Source organism: Elaeis guineensis, chromosome 5, assembly GCF_000442705.2.
Source record: "Elaeis guineensis isolate ETL-2024a chromosome 5, EG11, whole genome shotgun sequence".
Lineage (NCBI taxonomy): Eukaryota > Viridiplantae > Streptophyta > Magnoliopsida > Arecales > Arecaceae > Elaeis > Elaeis guineensis.
Genome location: NC_025997.2, coordinates 118,206,570 through 118,224,842, shown reverse-complemented (window position 1 = coordinate 118,224,842; position 18,273 = coordinate 118,206,570). Strand labels below are relative to the sequence as shown.

At 35.4% G+C, this 18,273-nt stretch overlaps 1 protein-coding gene across 1 annotated transcript; it reads left to right on the top strand.

Moving 5' to 3' along the window:
* Nucleotides 1–196: 196 nt before the first annotated feature.
* On the top strand, nucleotides 197–17,818 carry LOC105045474 (rhomboid-like protein 20). Its single transcript, XM_010923772.4, has 8 exons — nucleotides 197–348; nucleotides 472–572; nucleotides 7,420–7,560; nucleotides 7,795–7,861; nucleotides 10,339–10,490; nucleotides 10,584–10,685; nucleotides 14,382–14,507; nucleotides 17,176–17,818. The coding sequence occupies exons 1-8, from the start codon at nucleotides 324–326 to the stop codon at nucleotides 17,344–17,346; spliced, it is 885 nt and encodes a 294-aa protein (XP_010922074.1). The 5' UTR covers nucleotides 197–323; the 3' UTR covers nucleotides 17,347–17,818.
* The last annotated feature ends 455 nt before the right edge of the window (nucleotides 17,819–18,273 follow it).

Below are 18,273 nucleotides of genomic sequence, written 5' to 3'. Positions count from 1 at the left end.
TCTATAATTATTTTATTTTTATGGATATAAAAATTAGTTTGATATTCAAATTTTCATGCAAGTCAACATAAATCTGGATATGAAAATGTCTCAATTTGATCCATTTTCAGTTTTTCACCTCTAATCCTGATGGCAAGCGCATCAAGATGTGCCCACGTGAATCACACGGGCCCACGTAGAAGAGTGCAAACGTCACAACTTAGAAGCGTGTGGTGAACGCACATACTTCCCGAATAGACGGGGGTAGCAAAAGGAGACTACTCCATGCCCTTTTCGTTCCTGGCAACCCCCGATCGTCGTTGGGTTTCTCCTCCTTCTCGAAGATGAACGGCGGACCCTCTGGGTTTCGTAAGCAATTCCGTCCCCAAAACTCTTGAAACCAGTTATTCTAATAAATATTTCCTAGTTTTTTAGCAGAAATTTCCTTTAACGCACGGTTCTTTATTGTTCTTTGGGATTTAATTCTTCCAGACAATGCTCCCGTTACGAGGACCTTCGTCATCGCGAGCGCTCTCCTCACAATCTTATTTGGGGCTCAGGGTCGTTCTCCACGGCTCGGATTATCGTCTCAGGTTCCTTTTTTCTTAAAATAATCCTATTTTTTCACATTTTTCTGTTCTTTTTCCATAAAGATCCAGTTTTTCTTCCCCCAATTTCTTGTGTTTCTTGAAAATTCCTTCTTTATTTTTGTCTTCTTGAAAATTGTCTTGTTTTCCCTCAACTTCTTGTGTTTTTCGCTCGATAAATCGATGAGTTTCCTTCTATCGAGTTTAATTTGAAGTTAGCTTTTGTCTTTAGAATGTTGGTAATTCTTTCCGCTGGTTACCGGAGTGCCGGTTTGAAGCCTATCTGTATTTGTTTAGATTTGATGTCATGTCCTGTCTGCCACTCCACTAGATCTCTAACTCGTCTCATATGCAATTTGGAATGATTTTAGTTTGGCCATCTTTCGATTGCTTCAAAAAAGTATTAAGCGCATTCTGAGGAAGGTTTCCTTCTTTGTGCAGTTTGGCATCTGCAGTTTGTTACTAAGTTGATTGGAAGTCATTTTTGTTGTTTTATGATTGGCGAAACCCCATGATCTTAAATTGTATGCTTTCCGTAAGGGCTTCCAAGATTTGATTATATTATATCTGGAATTCCTCTTTATAAGTTCAAAAATAATTACATGGTATCTTCTCCATGATGGTTGTCATGCCCCCGATCCAATATCGTGAGTTTAGAGGTGATGGCAACCGCCGCATACTTATGGAGAACTCTCTCCACAAGCAAGCAAGTCGTTCAAAAAACAATATCAATGCATCATAGTGGAATTCATAATAAATTAAGTCTAAAATTTAACTAACTAAAGTTAACTTTAATCTTTCATAAAATTTCAACAATATTCAAATAATTTTACATCAATTACATCTCAAATAATAATCTTATAAAAATATAATAATAAATTTATTTTATCGACTCCTATCTTTAACTCACTCCCAAAGCGGTATCCATGTCCATAATTAAGAATTTGAATTTAAAAAGAAAAGAGAGGTAATGAGCTCGATAGTCTAGTAAGTAATGAATATTTCAGTTAGACATTTTAGATATTACAATAAGATATGATGTTCGAAAATAAATACTATGAATAAACATAAGAACATATTTCATACTAGTTAATACAAATCAAATCCTTTCAAATATTCATATACATAAATCTTATAAATCTATTTCGAAACAAATCACATATAACTTAACAGTCTTAACTATGACCACACTTATATCCTACGGCAGGACCAGAGCTTAATAATTAGAATGTCAATGTATAACCTTCATTAATAAGGTCCACTGAATACCAATGTTTAACTCTCATGGGCAATATCCATTGAACATAGTTAGGCTGAGAGCTAAAATCCGATGCGTATCAAAATATTTTTGCAAGATAACATATATTCTATTCAACATTTGCATATTTCATAATAAATCAATCAACCATAATATTTCAAAAATCTTAAATTTTTAAATCTCTCTATTCAAATCATGCATAATTTAAAGATTGATTATTTGCTTTCAAAATAAATTATGAAATATCTTGAAAACATAATTTATTATTTATCTCTACAAAACACTGAACGGACAGATTCAATCAATTCTGAAAGCATCCTTTAGAATCTATTATTCAAAATATATTTTTCTATCAGTTTTAAGCCATAACTAATAAAAATTCTAAGTTTCGATACACTCACCGGATACAAGATTTGCAAAGTGGTAGCATCCACAACCCAATCAGTCTAATCAAGATAATTTTTTTTGGTCATAGTTAGACTAGGGATAGAGATGGTTTAACAAAAATCAAAGATGATCAAATCTATTAATGCCTAACAAGAGTCAAAATAGATGTCGGTACACCGATTGACCGTCAAGGGTCCATTTGATCAAGTAGATTTATTCAATAAGAATTGCTTAACATACAAGGATTCCATAAAAGCCAATAAGGGCAAGATCTTGTAATGTTCAATAAAGACTTGGGTGGTGCAAACATGCTGTCTGATTAATAGGGTGATTTGAAGTATGGCTATCAGTCAACTCAGATTCAAGATGATAGGATAGGTTCATTAGATTCATAAATTACGTAGAGAGAAAATATCAGAGGAGACAAATTAATAAGGTAGAATATGATAGATCAAGCAACACTATCCGACATCTTGATCGATCTGATCAAGATGATTTGGTTAAATCGTGATTGAGCTAATGTAGAAATGGTTTAATAAAAATCATGGATGATCAAATCTAATGGTATCCATTTTGGTCAAGGTGGGTGTTGGCATGTTATCTGATGACCGTGGATCAGGATTCTTCACTAAGCTCGATAAAATCATCGAAAGAAAGTCCTTTACTGGACTAATCTTAGAGAGAGAGATTTTATACAGAGAGAAACAATTCTAGAGAGAGAAAGTTGAGGGAGAAACTAGAGAGATAAAATAGAGAGAGAGACTAGAGAGGAAAGGGAGAGAAGAAAAAAAATTTTCTTTTCTTTCTTTTTCTTTTCTCTTTTTCTTCTCTCTTCTTTTTTTTCTTCTTCTCCTTACGTTTTGGGGGTGAACAAGATTTTTCATTTGAATCCCCTTCTCCTTGAACCCAACGGGAGTCGTGCGGAGAAAGGATGGTCGGGGACGCGGCCCACGGCAATGCAACCATGGGTCCTCAATCCAGTGCTCAATGGTGATGGACGATGTTGGAAATCAAGGCAACACGAAGTGGTGGAGCCTCACATCAAATGTTAGGAGGGCAATGTAATAATTTATTAGTAATTCTTTCAATAAAATACTTCATAATAAATAATAAAATAAAGATATATATATTTAAAAATATTATAAAAATATCAATAAATATTTAATTTTATGTATAAACAAAGATAAGTAAAAAAAATTATCTTACACCATCTGAAAAATGATTTTGATTGTGTAAAAATCTCAATAATCTCTTTCACATTGATGCTTATGCTACCTATAACAAATAAAAGTATTATTTTAGTATCTCAATAGATAAAAGAAAATGTTAAAAAAAATCTTTACCTGGATTGTATGTGACATTCTTTTAGATCCACAAAGTCATCAAGTATTGAATCTGAGCTAAAAGTTTAAGTAATTTTTTTTTTCTATATAAATAACTAAGTTATCTACAAAAAATTCATCTTTTATTTTATTGCGAAGCTTTGTTTTAATGATCTTCATAGCCAAAAATGCTCTTTCACTTGTCACTGTAGATACTGGAAGAGTTAAAATAAGATGAACTAATCTATCCATAAGATAAAAGGTCTTCAATTTTTCTGTTTCTATTAATTTTTGGCATAACTCTGAGAGACGATAAATTTTGAAGCTGTGGATGATTTGTTTTTTCAAAATCAAAATGTTTCAATTGGAATCTCAAACTTATTTTCTCTTGATCAGTAAAATCAAAAGGATAATATTTTTCTGCAAGATTGTAAATATCATCAATATTAAAAAATTTATAATCATCCTTTGAATCCAAAGCAGAGCTGAGAGTTAAAAGTTTAATGGTCTGCTCACTAAACCTATTGTTCAATTCCCGCAATTGAAAATCAATAGTAGCATTGAATATATCAAAATTATAATGGTGCTCTACAGTGATATGATCTCATTGGCGACGACCTCTACCTTTAATTTATTGAGCATCTAAATTAGGAATATCAAAATCATATTTTTCAGAAAATAATATTACACTATCAAAAAAATTATTCCAATCATCTTCTCTAAGTTTTTGAATGAGGACCTTTATGCTTGAAACTAAATGCATAGCATTCAAAATATCTTGTGATTTTTGTTGTAAAGCAAGATAAAGAATATCAGTAATGCCCATAATTTTTTTCATCATATGTAAAATAAAAATAAATTCAAAAGATGTAATCATTTTAAGAGCTGCATTAGCATCCCCCCTTGAGCATAAGTAGATTCATCTTGCTTTAAAATTTCAAGCACAGAACAAGTTGCACCAAATATATTTATAAGACTACAAATAGAATAAAAATGAGATCCCCAACGAGTATTACTAGCTCGTTTTACAGTGCCAATTTGATTAGCACCTTTTCCAGTTTCAAGTTCATTAATAGCTAACATATGTGCAATTTCAGCTGCTTGAGAAGCTTGTAATTCATCATGTCGCTTATATGAAGAGCCAACAACATTGATAGTAAAAGTTAAATGTGAAAAGAACTCGTATACAGAAATTACCTCTCTAGATGCTGCAACCATAGCCAACTGTAGCCTATGAGCAAAACAATACACATAATATGCATAAAGATAATCATTAAGAAATAAAGCTTGTAATCCTTTCCATTCACCACGCATGTTACTAGCTCCATCATATTCTTGACTACATATGTTTTGAATCTCAAGACAATGATGAAAAAGAATAGAAGATACCTTGTTCTTAAGAGTTAATGCAGATGTGTCAATGACATGAGCAATATCAAAAAAATGTTCTCTTATCAAGCCATCATTATCAACAAATCTTAAATTTGGAGCTATTTGCTCTTTTTTAGACTCATCGTGTGCCTCATCAACAATAATACAAAATTTTTAAATCTCCAATATCCTCATGAATCTTATTACGCACTTTATTTGCAAGAATATGTAAAATCTCTTTTGGATCTCATGTGAAGTATATTTCGCTGCAATAGGTGCATTTTCTAAAATAACATTTGCAATTTTATCATTGTATGAAGCTAAACGACTAATCATCTCAAGAAAGTTTTTTCGATTTTTTGAGCTAATAGTCTCATCATGACCTCTAAAAGCACAACTTTGAAATGCAAGCCAACGAACAACATCAATAGAAGTTTTGACTCACAATCTATTATTTTGAATTTGTTCAGAACATTGAGCATGCATAACTTTATCTATATGTCTAAATTGATTCATTAAATCAGCACATGACTTTAGAGCATTGTTATGCGGTGAGCAAGGATCCTCCCTAATGTGATTAAAAAATGCACATCTTTTTCTATCATTTACTTTTTTTCAATTTTTAAAATCCTTAGCTATAACTACATCCCAATCAGGTCGTCCACTAGGTTTTATGTTAAAAAGATAACAAGGAAGACAAAATGCAGCATCTTTACTTGGAGAATATTCAAGCCAGGAGGAAAATTGTGTAAACCAAGAAGCTTAAAAATGATGTTGTTTTTCAGATAATGGATAATTGGATAATCGAGGTTGGTATGGTCCTGCTCTAAGATAAGCTCGTCGAATTTTATCACATTGATTTATTGGATATTCCCATATTTGTGGACGTAATCCAGGATCACGTTCTAAACAAGCAATGTCAAATTCTTTAAAACACTGATCATGACTATGTTCAATTTTAGGAGATTTGGAAGGATGTCCTTCAGGTTTAGAAATTTTAATATTGGAATCTAATAATCTATCATCTTCATTCAACTGAATATCTTTCTTTTTAAAGAAAGAATCAAGCCTTTTTGCTTTCCCATAAAATTTATAATACTTAAAATTAATCTATAAATTAGAAAATTAAAAAAAATTATAATGTCCCAAAAGAATATAAGCAAGTTGCTGTGGGTTTTTAAAGCAACACAATTGTCAATACTTAGATAGAAAAGGTTTGACTTAAAAAAATCACAATACTTAAAGGCTAACGCAACAATCATATCACCTGGTAGCTTTCCCTCCTTACTGTGGTTTTCAAAGTTTTCAATTTCAAAGCAATAGCCAACAGTCACCTCACTTGTCACCGACTCATCGGCACCTTGCTGTCATGCTGTGGGTTTTCATTTTCAAAGCTCTCTAGTCTCTTCCAAAGTCGATGGGTCGGACGAAGCGCGAGGAGGGGCGCGGAGACCATGCCGGTGCTGGAGATGGTGCAGTGGAGCAGGAGAGGAGGCGACGGATAGGCCGAGCAGTGTGTCGAAAGGTTTTAGCGAGGGCTTTGGCCGTTTGGGTGGGGTCCGCAGGGATGAAGCTTCTACTGGAGGACAGAGGAGGGAGGGGAAGCTCTTAGCTCTGGGTCTTCGCCTGTAGGAGAGAACGGGTGTCAGGGAAAGCGCTGGGGTTTGGCGAGCCGCGAGCGACATGGCCTTGGGCTGCAGGAAACAACAATTATTTATTTAATACATATATAGTTTTCAATAAAAAATTAATGTAAAAGTTTGAAAAATTAATAAACAACTATTCTTTTCTAAAAACATTTGCTGTTTTCAATAAAAAATTAATATATAATTTAATTATGTGGTCTTTCCCAAGGTTAATGGACTCATGATATGTGTAAAACTAAAATATTAGGGGGGCATCATACATATAAATATATAAATAATTAATATTTTAAATTTTTTTTTGGGGGGGGCTAGTGGCCCCCCGGTCCCTCTTACCCTCCGCCACTAGCAACACGGATGGCAAAAACATGGCATACTAAGATCCGATTTTTTCCAAGAAAAATTGGCAATAAACCACTAAAATCTCATCTTATAAATCAAGGAAAAATGGTAGGAAGGTTTCTCAAGAGATCTTACCTTGTCCTTAATGATGTTTGGGCCACCATTTTCATTGGGCACAGTGATGGTCGACCAGGAACAAGAAAAGAAGAAAGAGGGAGAAAAACAAGGAGAGGAAGAGAGATTTATTGGTGGATAGCTGTGGAAGGGAGAGGGGGTTCCATCTTATAGAAGGGGCTTAGGATTTTCGGATCCAATCAAGTCCTTTTGGGAGAAGAAGAAGACTCTCATCAGAAGTCTTCTTCCTCCTGTTTCTCTTTTTCTTTCTTTTTTGCTTTAAAATCGTGCGGGACTTTTTTTTTCGGGGTTGGGCTGGGTTAGGGTATCACAATGGTACTATGTTTTTTAGTGTTATTCATAAAGTCCTACAGTACCAAATCTAAGTAAACTAAGACGGTCCTTTTTTATTGCAGGATATTATCCCAAAATTCCGCCTTTGGAGGTTCATTCCTTCAGTGTTTGCTTTTTCTTCAACACCAGAGTTGATGTTTGGACTATATTTGCTCTATTATTTCAGGGTATTTGAGAGACAGATAGGCTCTAATAAACACTCAGTAAGTAATTTACTTTCCCACTTTACTCATTTTCATGATGAATCACTATGGAAGTTTTTTTGTTTCAAAGAGTTTATGCTCATATTTATCATGCTAATAATGCCAACAAGTGTATCCTGATATACTTTTCTACTTTCATAACTTATTTTATTCGTCTGTAGTGTGTTTATAAATGAGGTTTGTTACCATTCCTTTTCTGACTAGTTTGCTATCCATTTTTGTTTAAATATGCAGATTTTCATATTATTTTCTCTGATAGTGTCATCAGTTTTTGAGATCCTGGCTTTGGTGTACCTGAAAGGTATGCATTATCAGCTACTTGCTTCTCTTTGACTTGTTATTGTCGTTAGGGTAAGCTAGCTTGAAGAACCATGTTATTTTATGTTATCCAATGTATATGATCTAGCATGGATTACTAAGTCAATTTGACTTGATGTATCCTTTTTCTGCACAAATATTCTCTTACTAATTTCACTGTTCTGCCAGTTGTGCTATATTGGCTGATCAGTGATCAAAAAGGATGATACATAATTTTGTTAGCCTGATTTGTGTAATGGTGAGATTTCGTCAAGAACTAGCAGGGGACTAAGCTGTTGGTTTTTTGGTCCTGTACATGCTACCTAACAATCAGGGTTCTTTTAGGAAGTAGATGGAAGTACAGTAATAAAATATAAGATAAAATTAATGAAAATAGACAGGGAATGGGAACATAAGTTTTCATAATGCAGCGAGCCAAATAGCATGTGTAACATGAGGTTTACTCTTTTCACAATATACACTTTATATTACATGAGTGTATCTTAATTTATTAGCCAACAAGTCTTCTTTTTCCTTTTTTCCTTTTGGAGAATTGGTCTTTGGTGTACAATTGATCCCCTACTATGTTATTATTTAATACACTCCATAATGGGAAAGGTCTAAAGTATAGCATGCTGATGCTGGCATATAAGCTCGTCCTTCTGCAGTATAATATGGTCCCCATTCCTGCTCCAAAGAGTGAAACTGCAACTTTTTGCTTTGCCATTTTTCACAAGAATATGATATATGAAGAGAAATTAAATGGCGGAATAAGGATGGATTTTGTGTGAGCCCAGCCTTTAACATTCAAGACCATCTCCCATTCCAAAACAATTCTCACTTCTTTCTTTTTTTGGGAAGGGTGAAGGGGGGTGAACTTCTCCCTTCTAAGCGGTGCTTCTCTCTTATCATGCGTGTCAACACTCTTCTTTTACTTTGTCACATCTTTGATGTTTCTCTTAAACTATAGAAGCAAAAGAATGTGCCAATTAAAATAGAGGATTTTTATCAGAGCTTTATAAGTTCTTGCTTGATGAAATCATATATGTTTATCTAAAACTCCCTTCTAATTCTGTACTGTATTATATACGACAAGAGAACTCTCTGAAAAAGGGAAAAACCATGCACTCTACTCCTAAAAATTTGGGGTCTGAAAGAAAAACATGTGCATCTTGAGAAAAACTTGAATCCTTGGGCTGTTGGGATGACAGCCATCCATCTTTTCTCTTTTGAAGAGCCTGGACTCCCAAATCCCACCAATATAGGGAAACTACTTGGAAAAAGAGAAAAATCATAGATCTTAAATGGTAGCAATCTTAGATCCCAAAACATTAGCATGTAAACTATTAATTAGATAGACGATCACCGCTTTCCATCTCTTCCTTAAACTTGTCAAGATCTAGTCATATGTAACTAGACCAGTGATTAGAGTGCTGCATGTCAGTGCTTGTCATCTGTGCACTGGCTCAAATGATGTCATACTTGTGCTTGGCATGCATGGTCACACACTGGTACACATGCATTGGTCCAATAGCATTACAATAGCCATGTGGTGTTCATATAAGACAGCAATATATGCATAAATCATGCAAGAGAGAGAGAATTCAAAAAAGAGGGTAGGATAGAATGCTTAGAGAGAGAGAGAAGGGGGGGGGTGTTGGGGAGGAGGTGAGCATGACAGATAGAGGAAGACATCAGCTAGAGAGAGGCCAGAAGAGATATCATGGAGATCTGTGGTATTGAGCAATCTGATGGAGCAAGATTTCTGAATCCTGCAGACTTTGTTTTTTTTTTTTTTTCTTTTTGAATTTCTAGAATGTTGGAGAGCATGGGCCACAATCAAACAGTGAGGGAAGGGGGCCCATCTTGCAAGACAAGTAGGGCAGGGTGGTTGCATGGTGATGTTTGAAAGAGTGCAAATTAGAAGTAGGGTAGTAGAAAACCGCAGCATCGGCACATAGAAGCTCGTGGCTACCTGTCAGGCTAAGATGGCAGGCATCTTGCAGCAGGAACCCTTCACAACTGGGTTGAATATTGTCTATGGGTTCCTACATGGCCCCTAGTGAAAGGAACCTTCCCAGCAGTATGCTCAAGGAGAGAGGGAATCAATAGATCTTTATATCCTCCAAAAGATAAATATCTATATACCTAACGTGTCCATTTGCTTGAAGTGGCTGCTTAGATTCTGCTTCTGTTTGGCCATGACTTGCAGTTTATCCTCTAGACCACATGAAGTTACTTGCTTGGTTTTTCCTTAACATTTTCTTGTTATTAATTATTTTCTTATACTACTTTTACCATGGAAGTCAGTTACTTGTATTTTCTGGATTTATCTATTCTCAAGTCTCAGATTGTGTCTACATAGTTTTTTTATTGTCCTTTTCTTAAAATATGATACCATCTTCACTTTTTTAGCGTGTGCTATAGATATTTTCAGATGATTAAGTTCTCTAAATGGAGTTTGTTCTCTTTTTTCTGCAGATCCCTCCTTGAATACATTGGTATCTGGACCATATGGTCTTATATTTGCTGCCTTTGTACCTTTCTATTTTGACATTCCAGTTTCATCACGATTTCGTATATTTGGGTTAAACTTCACTGACAAGTCATTTATATATCTGGCAGGTCTTCAGGTCAAGCCTTTTTCAGAACTTCTCCATTATTTATTGATATTGAAGCTTTTCATTGTTAGTAGGAACTGATCTTATTTCTATCACCATCTTCAGCTACTCTTTTCATCCTGGAAAAGATCTATTGTACCTGGCATATGTGGCATACTTGCTGGATCCTTATATCGGCTCAATGCATTTGGCATCCGTAAGATGAAGGTTAGCATAGAAGACACTCTAAAATGGTTAAAACATAATCTTTTGATCTCATCCTTTTGTGAGAACTTACATTTAATATGCTGGATTTATATATTAGTGTTACCTTTCTATTTCAGTCAGATTCAGCAGACTTGAAATACATTATGGACCGGTTACATTCCTGGTCAACAATTAGGTTTCAGTAGATATTCTAGAGAATTACTATAAAGTAAGTAAGAATTTCCTAATGCTTGCCCCTTACCAATCTCCACCTAGATATTACCTGTGAGAAGAAAATATATGAATTAGATTATGCTGGAGAAATAAAATAAAGGGGATGAAATTGGATAGACTAACTTTTCTGGATGGCTTTGTTTAACAAGCCCATGCTGTCATTATGGCCATTTAAATGTGATGAGTGTAAATGGCTTTTTGTTGTACAGTTATTTAAATTTTGGAAGCAGCCATTTAAACTATCATATTGCATAATGAGGGCACGGCAGTCGCAGATAAAAGGAAACATTTGATAGTATTATTTCATAATGTTGTCTCTTAATTAAATAAATACTCAACAATGTTATAGGAAGGCATAATTAACTTATCGCATATAGTAGGATGCCAGAAAAGGATAGCGCATTTTAGAGGTTATTCAAATGCTATTTAAGGCAGAAGGATCATATGTTCTGTTTGTATTATTGATTGTCATGCTATGAAATTGTCTGAAGATACAGAAAATTTATACAAAGATGCATGAGGAAGTCTTTTTGTCTCCTAATCTAAATTATATCACAAAAGGAAAACATATCTGAATTCTCAAAATCAAATTTGATGTTAACGATATAATTGGACACATTGACTATTTTATAATAAAAACTACAGGCCATCATTGCATGACATAAAGATTGTAAGAGGCAGAGTAGCTATAGTGCTATTAGCTTCATCAGGTACAGAGTATACATTAAGAACTAGAGGATTATTCATTGACCTATGCTTAGCCTCTCATCAAATGACAATGGTGGTACATCCTCTCCTTTGGCTAGGTAGTTATACATACAGCCAATATAATGGCTGTACATGCCCAACTTGTGTTTGACCATTGGGAGTTTTGGCCATCAAAATTTTCTCCATTAATTAAAGCTTCTTGTATATGCCTTGCTTTTGGATCCACCAATATGACCAAAGAAACAAAGTGAAATAGCAACCATGTTAATCTTATGTCTGCCAGTAACATCTGATATGCTCATCTAAGTGACCTGATATAGATCGAAATGTTAAATGTTAATTTCACCATTATATTGAAGATATGTGGAGAGATGATTGGCAAGAAAAGCTACATTCATTGACTTTTTTTAAAAAGAAGAAAAAGTTCAGTAGTAAATGTGGTTCTGCAATTGGTACTTGGAAAGTGATAGGATTAGAAATTTTTTGGGATCATGAATGATTACCTGTTGAGAATATTGGAGTTGGCTATTAAGTTGGCATAAGTAGATCACTCTCTATGAGGTATCAACATTGCTGTTTCGGATCTCTTTTGCTGTTGAATGAGATGATGTTTGACATGGCTGAAGCATCACAAGAAACTATAAATTAGGATCAGATCAACGGTCAGCAGAGATGGCCTGAAACAATGCATTATCTTATATGTGTATATATTTGTTTATATTTTATTTTATTTGTGGTTGTATATCTATTTATTAAATAGTGTATATGTATGCCTACACACACACACACACACACACACATATATATTATATTTGTACGTATGAAAGTTGTCAAAAGTGATACTAATGCTGTCAAAAGTTTTTTAATAGTTGCTTGAGAATTATGAATTGTTTTAACTGGGAACATTTGAATAGTGACATGATCATCATTATCCACTGGAATATGATTCATTGATTGATAGTCTCAAGTGAACTTATGGTGAGGCACACATGAACTGTTTTTTACATCCTGTTTATTTATTTTGATATGTAGAAGATGTTATCTTAAGATTCATAAAATTTGTTGGCTTCTTCCCTTCTAATGAAATTGTTAAGCAGTTCAACCATAACTTATTAAACTCTTAGGATCAAGAATAGCTAGGTGGTGATATTCAAGCTAAACTTGATTTACCCTGTGACTTTTAAGAGGAGTTCTTGTACCAATTTTAGTATGGTGTAGGCTATCTCGTGTTTGCATCTTCAGATGTATAGCACACCACTTATCATGTAATGCCACCAGGTGCATGGGCAACTTATCAAACTTAAGGTCAAAATTTTTTTGTCAGATGTCATATGTAGAGTATGACTGAGCATAATTCTTTTGTATCTGTAATTTTAATTGTTTTGATCTTCCTTGATGGTTGTATACTTGTGTGACTTGTGGTAAGCCTGTTCTCTTGCGTAATCTGCACATTTATAGGTTTTGGTTGCGAACCACTCTGATTCATGCTCCTGCCTGGCATGCACCATGTCAGGACTGGACTGGCACAAGGGCACATGTGTGCTATCAAGTGCTATCAGACCATGCCTATTCAAGTTGGTTTGTCACAACTTGGTGTTGAGGAATATCTACTAGAAATGTCAAAATGACCTTTTCTTCCACCAGTTCATTGCCTTGAAGAGAGTGCAGATGTTATTTGTTTGGAGATGAGAGGATTTCCACTTTCACCTAATTATTACAGTTAGCACAGGAAATTTACAATTATTACACCGTAGTTACTTGATAGTTATTGTGCAGTTATGACATAGTTGTACTACAGTACCACAATTAAATTATTGTTATGGATACACTAGTTAGGATGTCATATTTGCTTAAGTTACACGCGGCGTGAAAATTGACATTCATATACGCCTTCATTCTTGATTGCATATGCTGTATATGGATATAGATTATTTATTTTAATGCATGAAGTAACTCTTAACTGCATCAGGAAAATTTTAAAAACACCTGCTTAAAAAAGGATAAAAAGAAAAAAATGAAAGTGGTCAACTGTTGGCTGGCCTGTGTGTAGCATGCGATGCCTAAACCCTTGGCAGATATTATTGTTTTTATCATTTTTATAGGTAATACATGTACTTGTTATACAGAAAATTTGATTGTTGTCTACTTCGTTTTACAAGTAATTGAAAATAAACATATTTGTTACCTTTTTATCTTTTAAACCTGTATGAATAATTTATGGATGCACGCACATGCAATCACATCATGTCTCTGGAGCATCAACTGAGTCTTTGATACACATAAGACTATAACCCAGCCATCGAGATAGTCTTAACTAGTAAGCCTTACGTCTATCAGTTGGTTAGGTTTTTCATTCTTCACTGTCATTTCCTGTAAATGGTAGATCCTCACTTAAGATAAGCCTGTAATGCCCTTCCTTCTTCCTGATGCACACAGATAAATACCCTTCACTTTTGTAGCTCAGGACTTTGTTGCATGCAAGTATGTAATTACATCATCTAAGATATGCCTTAAGTGCACAAAAATCTGCATTTGGTTGCTCTGGCTAGCATTAAATTGATGGGAGGGTACTTAATTATGGTCGCAACTTGTTTTAACATTTGGTATGCTCTAATATTTAGCATATTCTTCCATGCCTTTATTGAAGATTATTTATGTGAGGAGTCGGTTCAGATGTTGCTACTTTCCAATTTTTCATTAGATGTATGTCTCTTTTTATTGTGGGGCAAGATCTTCCTCCTCCATATGACAACTGAGTATTTGTACATTGTGCAGTTTCCAGACATTGTAACATCATTTTTCTCAAGATTGTCATGGCCCTCCTCGAGTAGTTCATCACAAACATTATCAAGTGGGAACAGTATAGGAAATATACCATCTTATCCTTCTCGTCACATGGAGGCAAGTTTTTCTGGCACATCCTTATACTTGTATAGAATATGCTGGAATGTGGTTCTTTTATTTTTTTGGATAAGATCATGTAAATTTATGATTTATAGTAAGTTAAATATTTGCAATTTTTGGTGGACATACTAGTAGCTTTGGGTAGAAAGAAAGTCTTATTAGGATGCAGTTGCAGCTATGATGCTGGTGGGGAAAGCCTGATGTGAGCTTCAGTGTGAAACAGCAGAAGATTATAATTTTTTAAACAACAAACTAATTTTTCTAAGCATGATAAGATCTAAACCTCGAAGTTAGAAAGCAAAAAAAAAAAAAAAAGGAGATGAATTTCAGAATGAGGAAAGTAGATCTAAGAGCTAAAGGATAAATGGTATTTCTTTGCCTCACTATCAGAGGGCTTTTACTCACCAAGGACTCACCACCTGACATATCGAGGCATGTCGCAGCCAATGGCTGGACCAACTGGCCTTGCTGTCACTGTAGAATCCACCATGCAAAGAAAAGATGAGCATGATAGCATCTGAAAGAAATAATTCTCATTGACTTATGGAAAATTGGGATACATAGGGGGTATTTATAGGCTTTGGGACCCCTACAATGGATAATGGCGGCATGGTGTTATGAGAGTCTGAAATGCAGTCAAAAACTAAGCCCTAAACTTACAGACTAAGCTCTTCTCATAGGATTGGTGATTCTAGAAGAAAAAGCCTTCCAGTGGTGAACTTATTGTCGTCGAAAGTGTTCGGACGGTGGCTGTCCTGCCATCCCATCGCACTGATGGCAACTTGTTCCACTATTAAATGCTTTTGGTTTGGGATTTTGTCTCAAACTCGGCTCCTTGATCTTTGGTCCGTGACTTGGTGCCGTCGAACGTCTTGGAGTCCACTTTGAACTTGGTTGCTTCATGGGCAAGCCTTCTAGAGAAGCTTCCTTTCGATGGTGATTTGCACACTGTTGGATGGCTTCTAACAGTATATAATTCATTGTTGGTTGGATCCGTTCTGGTTTGGCTCCCCTTTGTATTGGGACAGGCTTGGCCTGCATCAAGTTATCTTATCGTAAGAATAAAATATATTAAATTTTATTGATCACCAAGGTCAAAGCTTCCATTTCTAGAGTATGGTTCCTGGCGGTAGTCTTGAAATGCTTTGGCTGGGTTTGGTCGAGATGGGTTGTTGTAGTCAGGCATTGTAAAAGAACCTAGACAGGGTAGCAATGTTATGCATCTCCAAGAAACAAGAGATATATAGAAATTTTCAGTTATGTCTGACTGAGAAATGAGTTTGAAAATTTAGAGAAATCAGAGAATGTAATAAGCGAAGAGGAAACAATGGATGGATTCTGCCACACATCTAGGAACCTTTCATGAGTTATAAATATTAATTGGGCATCAATATTTACTGTTCATAGCTTTCTGATTCTTCGGCTCAAACATTCAATTCAATCATTTCAGGTATTATTTTTTGTTGTTGCCGAATCATTTAGGTAAATCACTTTTTTATAGGAGGGCAGGTGGATTATGTTGTGTCAGGCATGACCCTGGTCCATTTTAATTTGGGGTCTAGAATTGGAAGTAGATCCAACTTGTTTATACAATAGATTTGAGTTAGGTGAGGCCTGTTCTCAGGAAAGATTTCGGATGAATTAAGGATTTGATGGTGCTGATGATTTCAGATGAAGCTTGGATTTTAGGGTGCTAGATACGATGTTTTAGTTTTTTCGGTTTCTTTGCCCAAAAGAATGAAAAGTAAAATCTTGGTTTAGTATCCTCGACTTTGTTCGAGCAACTCATAATGAAGTTTGAAAAATTCATTTGTTTGGTGGTTCAAATTATCCATGATACATGAACAGTGAAATGGCTAGGCCACAGAACTAATTCTGATGTTAATCTTCATTCTATGAGGAAGCAAGAATAAGAGGTGGATCAAATAGGTGGTCAGAGGTGTTCTGAAGTAGTTCTGCAGGAGGAAACTTCTGGAGCAGTCCTAGTAACCTAAATGGAAGATTTTGGCTATCCTAGCATGATTAAGCTGAAACAAGCACCAAACTGTAGTGAGATGAATGATGCCAACAGCTAGTATTCAGTGAGTGGAGAAGTGTAAGAGGAATATGGTGTGTGTCATACCTTCTGAATCGAACAAGGGAAAAAGTAATGTTATAATCCAAGTTTGAAAGGAGAGAGAAGAATGGAATTGTGATTAACCAAAAAGGAGTGATGAGAATGCAACACTACTTGAAGGCCTAAATAAATCCAGAACTGGCACATCAAGTACCTAAGGAATCATCAAAAGCCGTGTGCATAGGTCAAATTGACGGGAATCAAATAAGGCAAGAGATATTTTGTTGCCTCCAAATTTACTAATCATTCACCGACCATGCTATTTCTTTCTCCTTATTTGTCATTCTTTTTTGCGTTATATTGGAGTTGATAATCTTTGTAATGCGGCACTCTGTTTTTAAGGGTATTGTCAAGAAGATCTTATTATTTTGGATATGTAAGAAATTCCAGTAGAAAAGGAAAAAGGTCTGGGTGAAGGAGGTTACTGTTTGAGTTGAAAACTATGGTTTTCATCTTTTAATATTCTTATTCATCGTTGCAAATATTTTCATCTTCTTTATTTTTACATCTGAACAGCTACCAACCTCCTTAAATTCTTGTATGTTGCAGGGAAACTATCCTTCTGCAGCCCGGACTTCTGTTGCAGAGGCATCAGAAACTTCTGTTGCCACTTTGGTGTCCATGGGATTTGACAGCAATTCTGCCAGACAGGCGCTGATACATGCTGGAAATGATATCAATGTGGCCACTAACATCCTTCTTGAAGCACAGTCTCAATAGTGTTATTTGTCAGGAAGTGAAAGCTTCGAGAATGTACCATTCCAAAACTGCCTAGCTGCACCGCAGTCCTGACATCTCAGCATAATGAGTGAACTGGTCCCATACGCATGTGTCTCTGAGCTTAACACTGCATGAATGGTGATCAACTCCATCCTGGTTTCAGTGTTGGTGTTTACAGATGCTAAAAGCCAAGTCTTTGATGGAGATGAGAATAGGTTTCTCCCCATTTTAAAGGTTGTGATCTGATGTTTTGTGCTTTTGAGATAAAACAAAGGGTGTGCTTACAAACCAGCATCATATGAACGCATGAATGGTTAGATGTTCTTGCTAAAGAAGGCAATATGGTAGCTCTGATCTTTAGAGCTTATAGTTTAGCTGAACAAATCGTAGTTGTCATAGCACAATTCTTTGATGAGTGATAGTATGTTTAATAGACCACTTAATATTCCAAATTGGTGAAAGTTAACCATTAGTCATCATGTTTGAATTTTTGAGCATCTGTATGGATGAGGATCAATAGTTGTATAAAGCTTGTTCTGATTTGCTGGACACACTCCTAGCAAAACATCACTTTGACCATATTCAGAACTTTGCTAGGGGAGGGGTAATGGGTGGGGAGTGGGGTGGGGTGGGGTCAAGAAGAGGGCCGAGGTCCAGACGTTACCGTCTGGGAAATAACGTATCAGCACTGGCTCGATAGGAAACTATGTGGCCTGCAGTTGAATACCCGTCCACTGCACAGAACGAACCAGAAATTAGTAGCTAAATCTCATTAGAATTTAATCAGGATCCAAGTGATGGATGAACACAATACCTTGCCCAAGTGCCATGTACTCCGGGAAATAATCATGATAAGGCTGGTAAAGAATCATGCAGAAGGGTCATGATCGAGTTGTCATGACTTTTGAAGAGTTCTCAGATATAGAC

Bases quoted from the DNA above. Each gene is read 5' to 3' on its own strand.
- LOC105045474 (XM_010923772.4), top strand. From the start codon at position 324: ATGAACGGCGGACCCTCTGGGTTTC. The intron at 349-471 runs GTAAGCAATTCC...TAATTCTTCCAG, and splicing joins CGGCGGACCCTCTGGGTTTC to ACAATGCTCCCGTTACGAGG. The intron at 7,862-10,338 runs GTATGCATTATC...TTTTTTCTGCAG, and splicing joins GGCTTTGGTGTACCTGAAAG to ATCCCTCCTTGAATACATTG.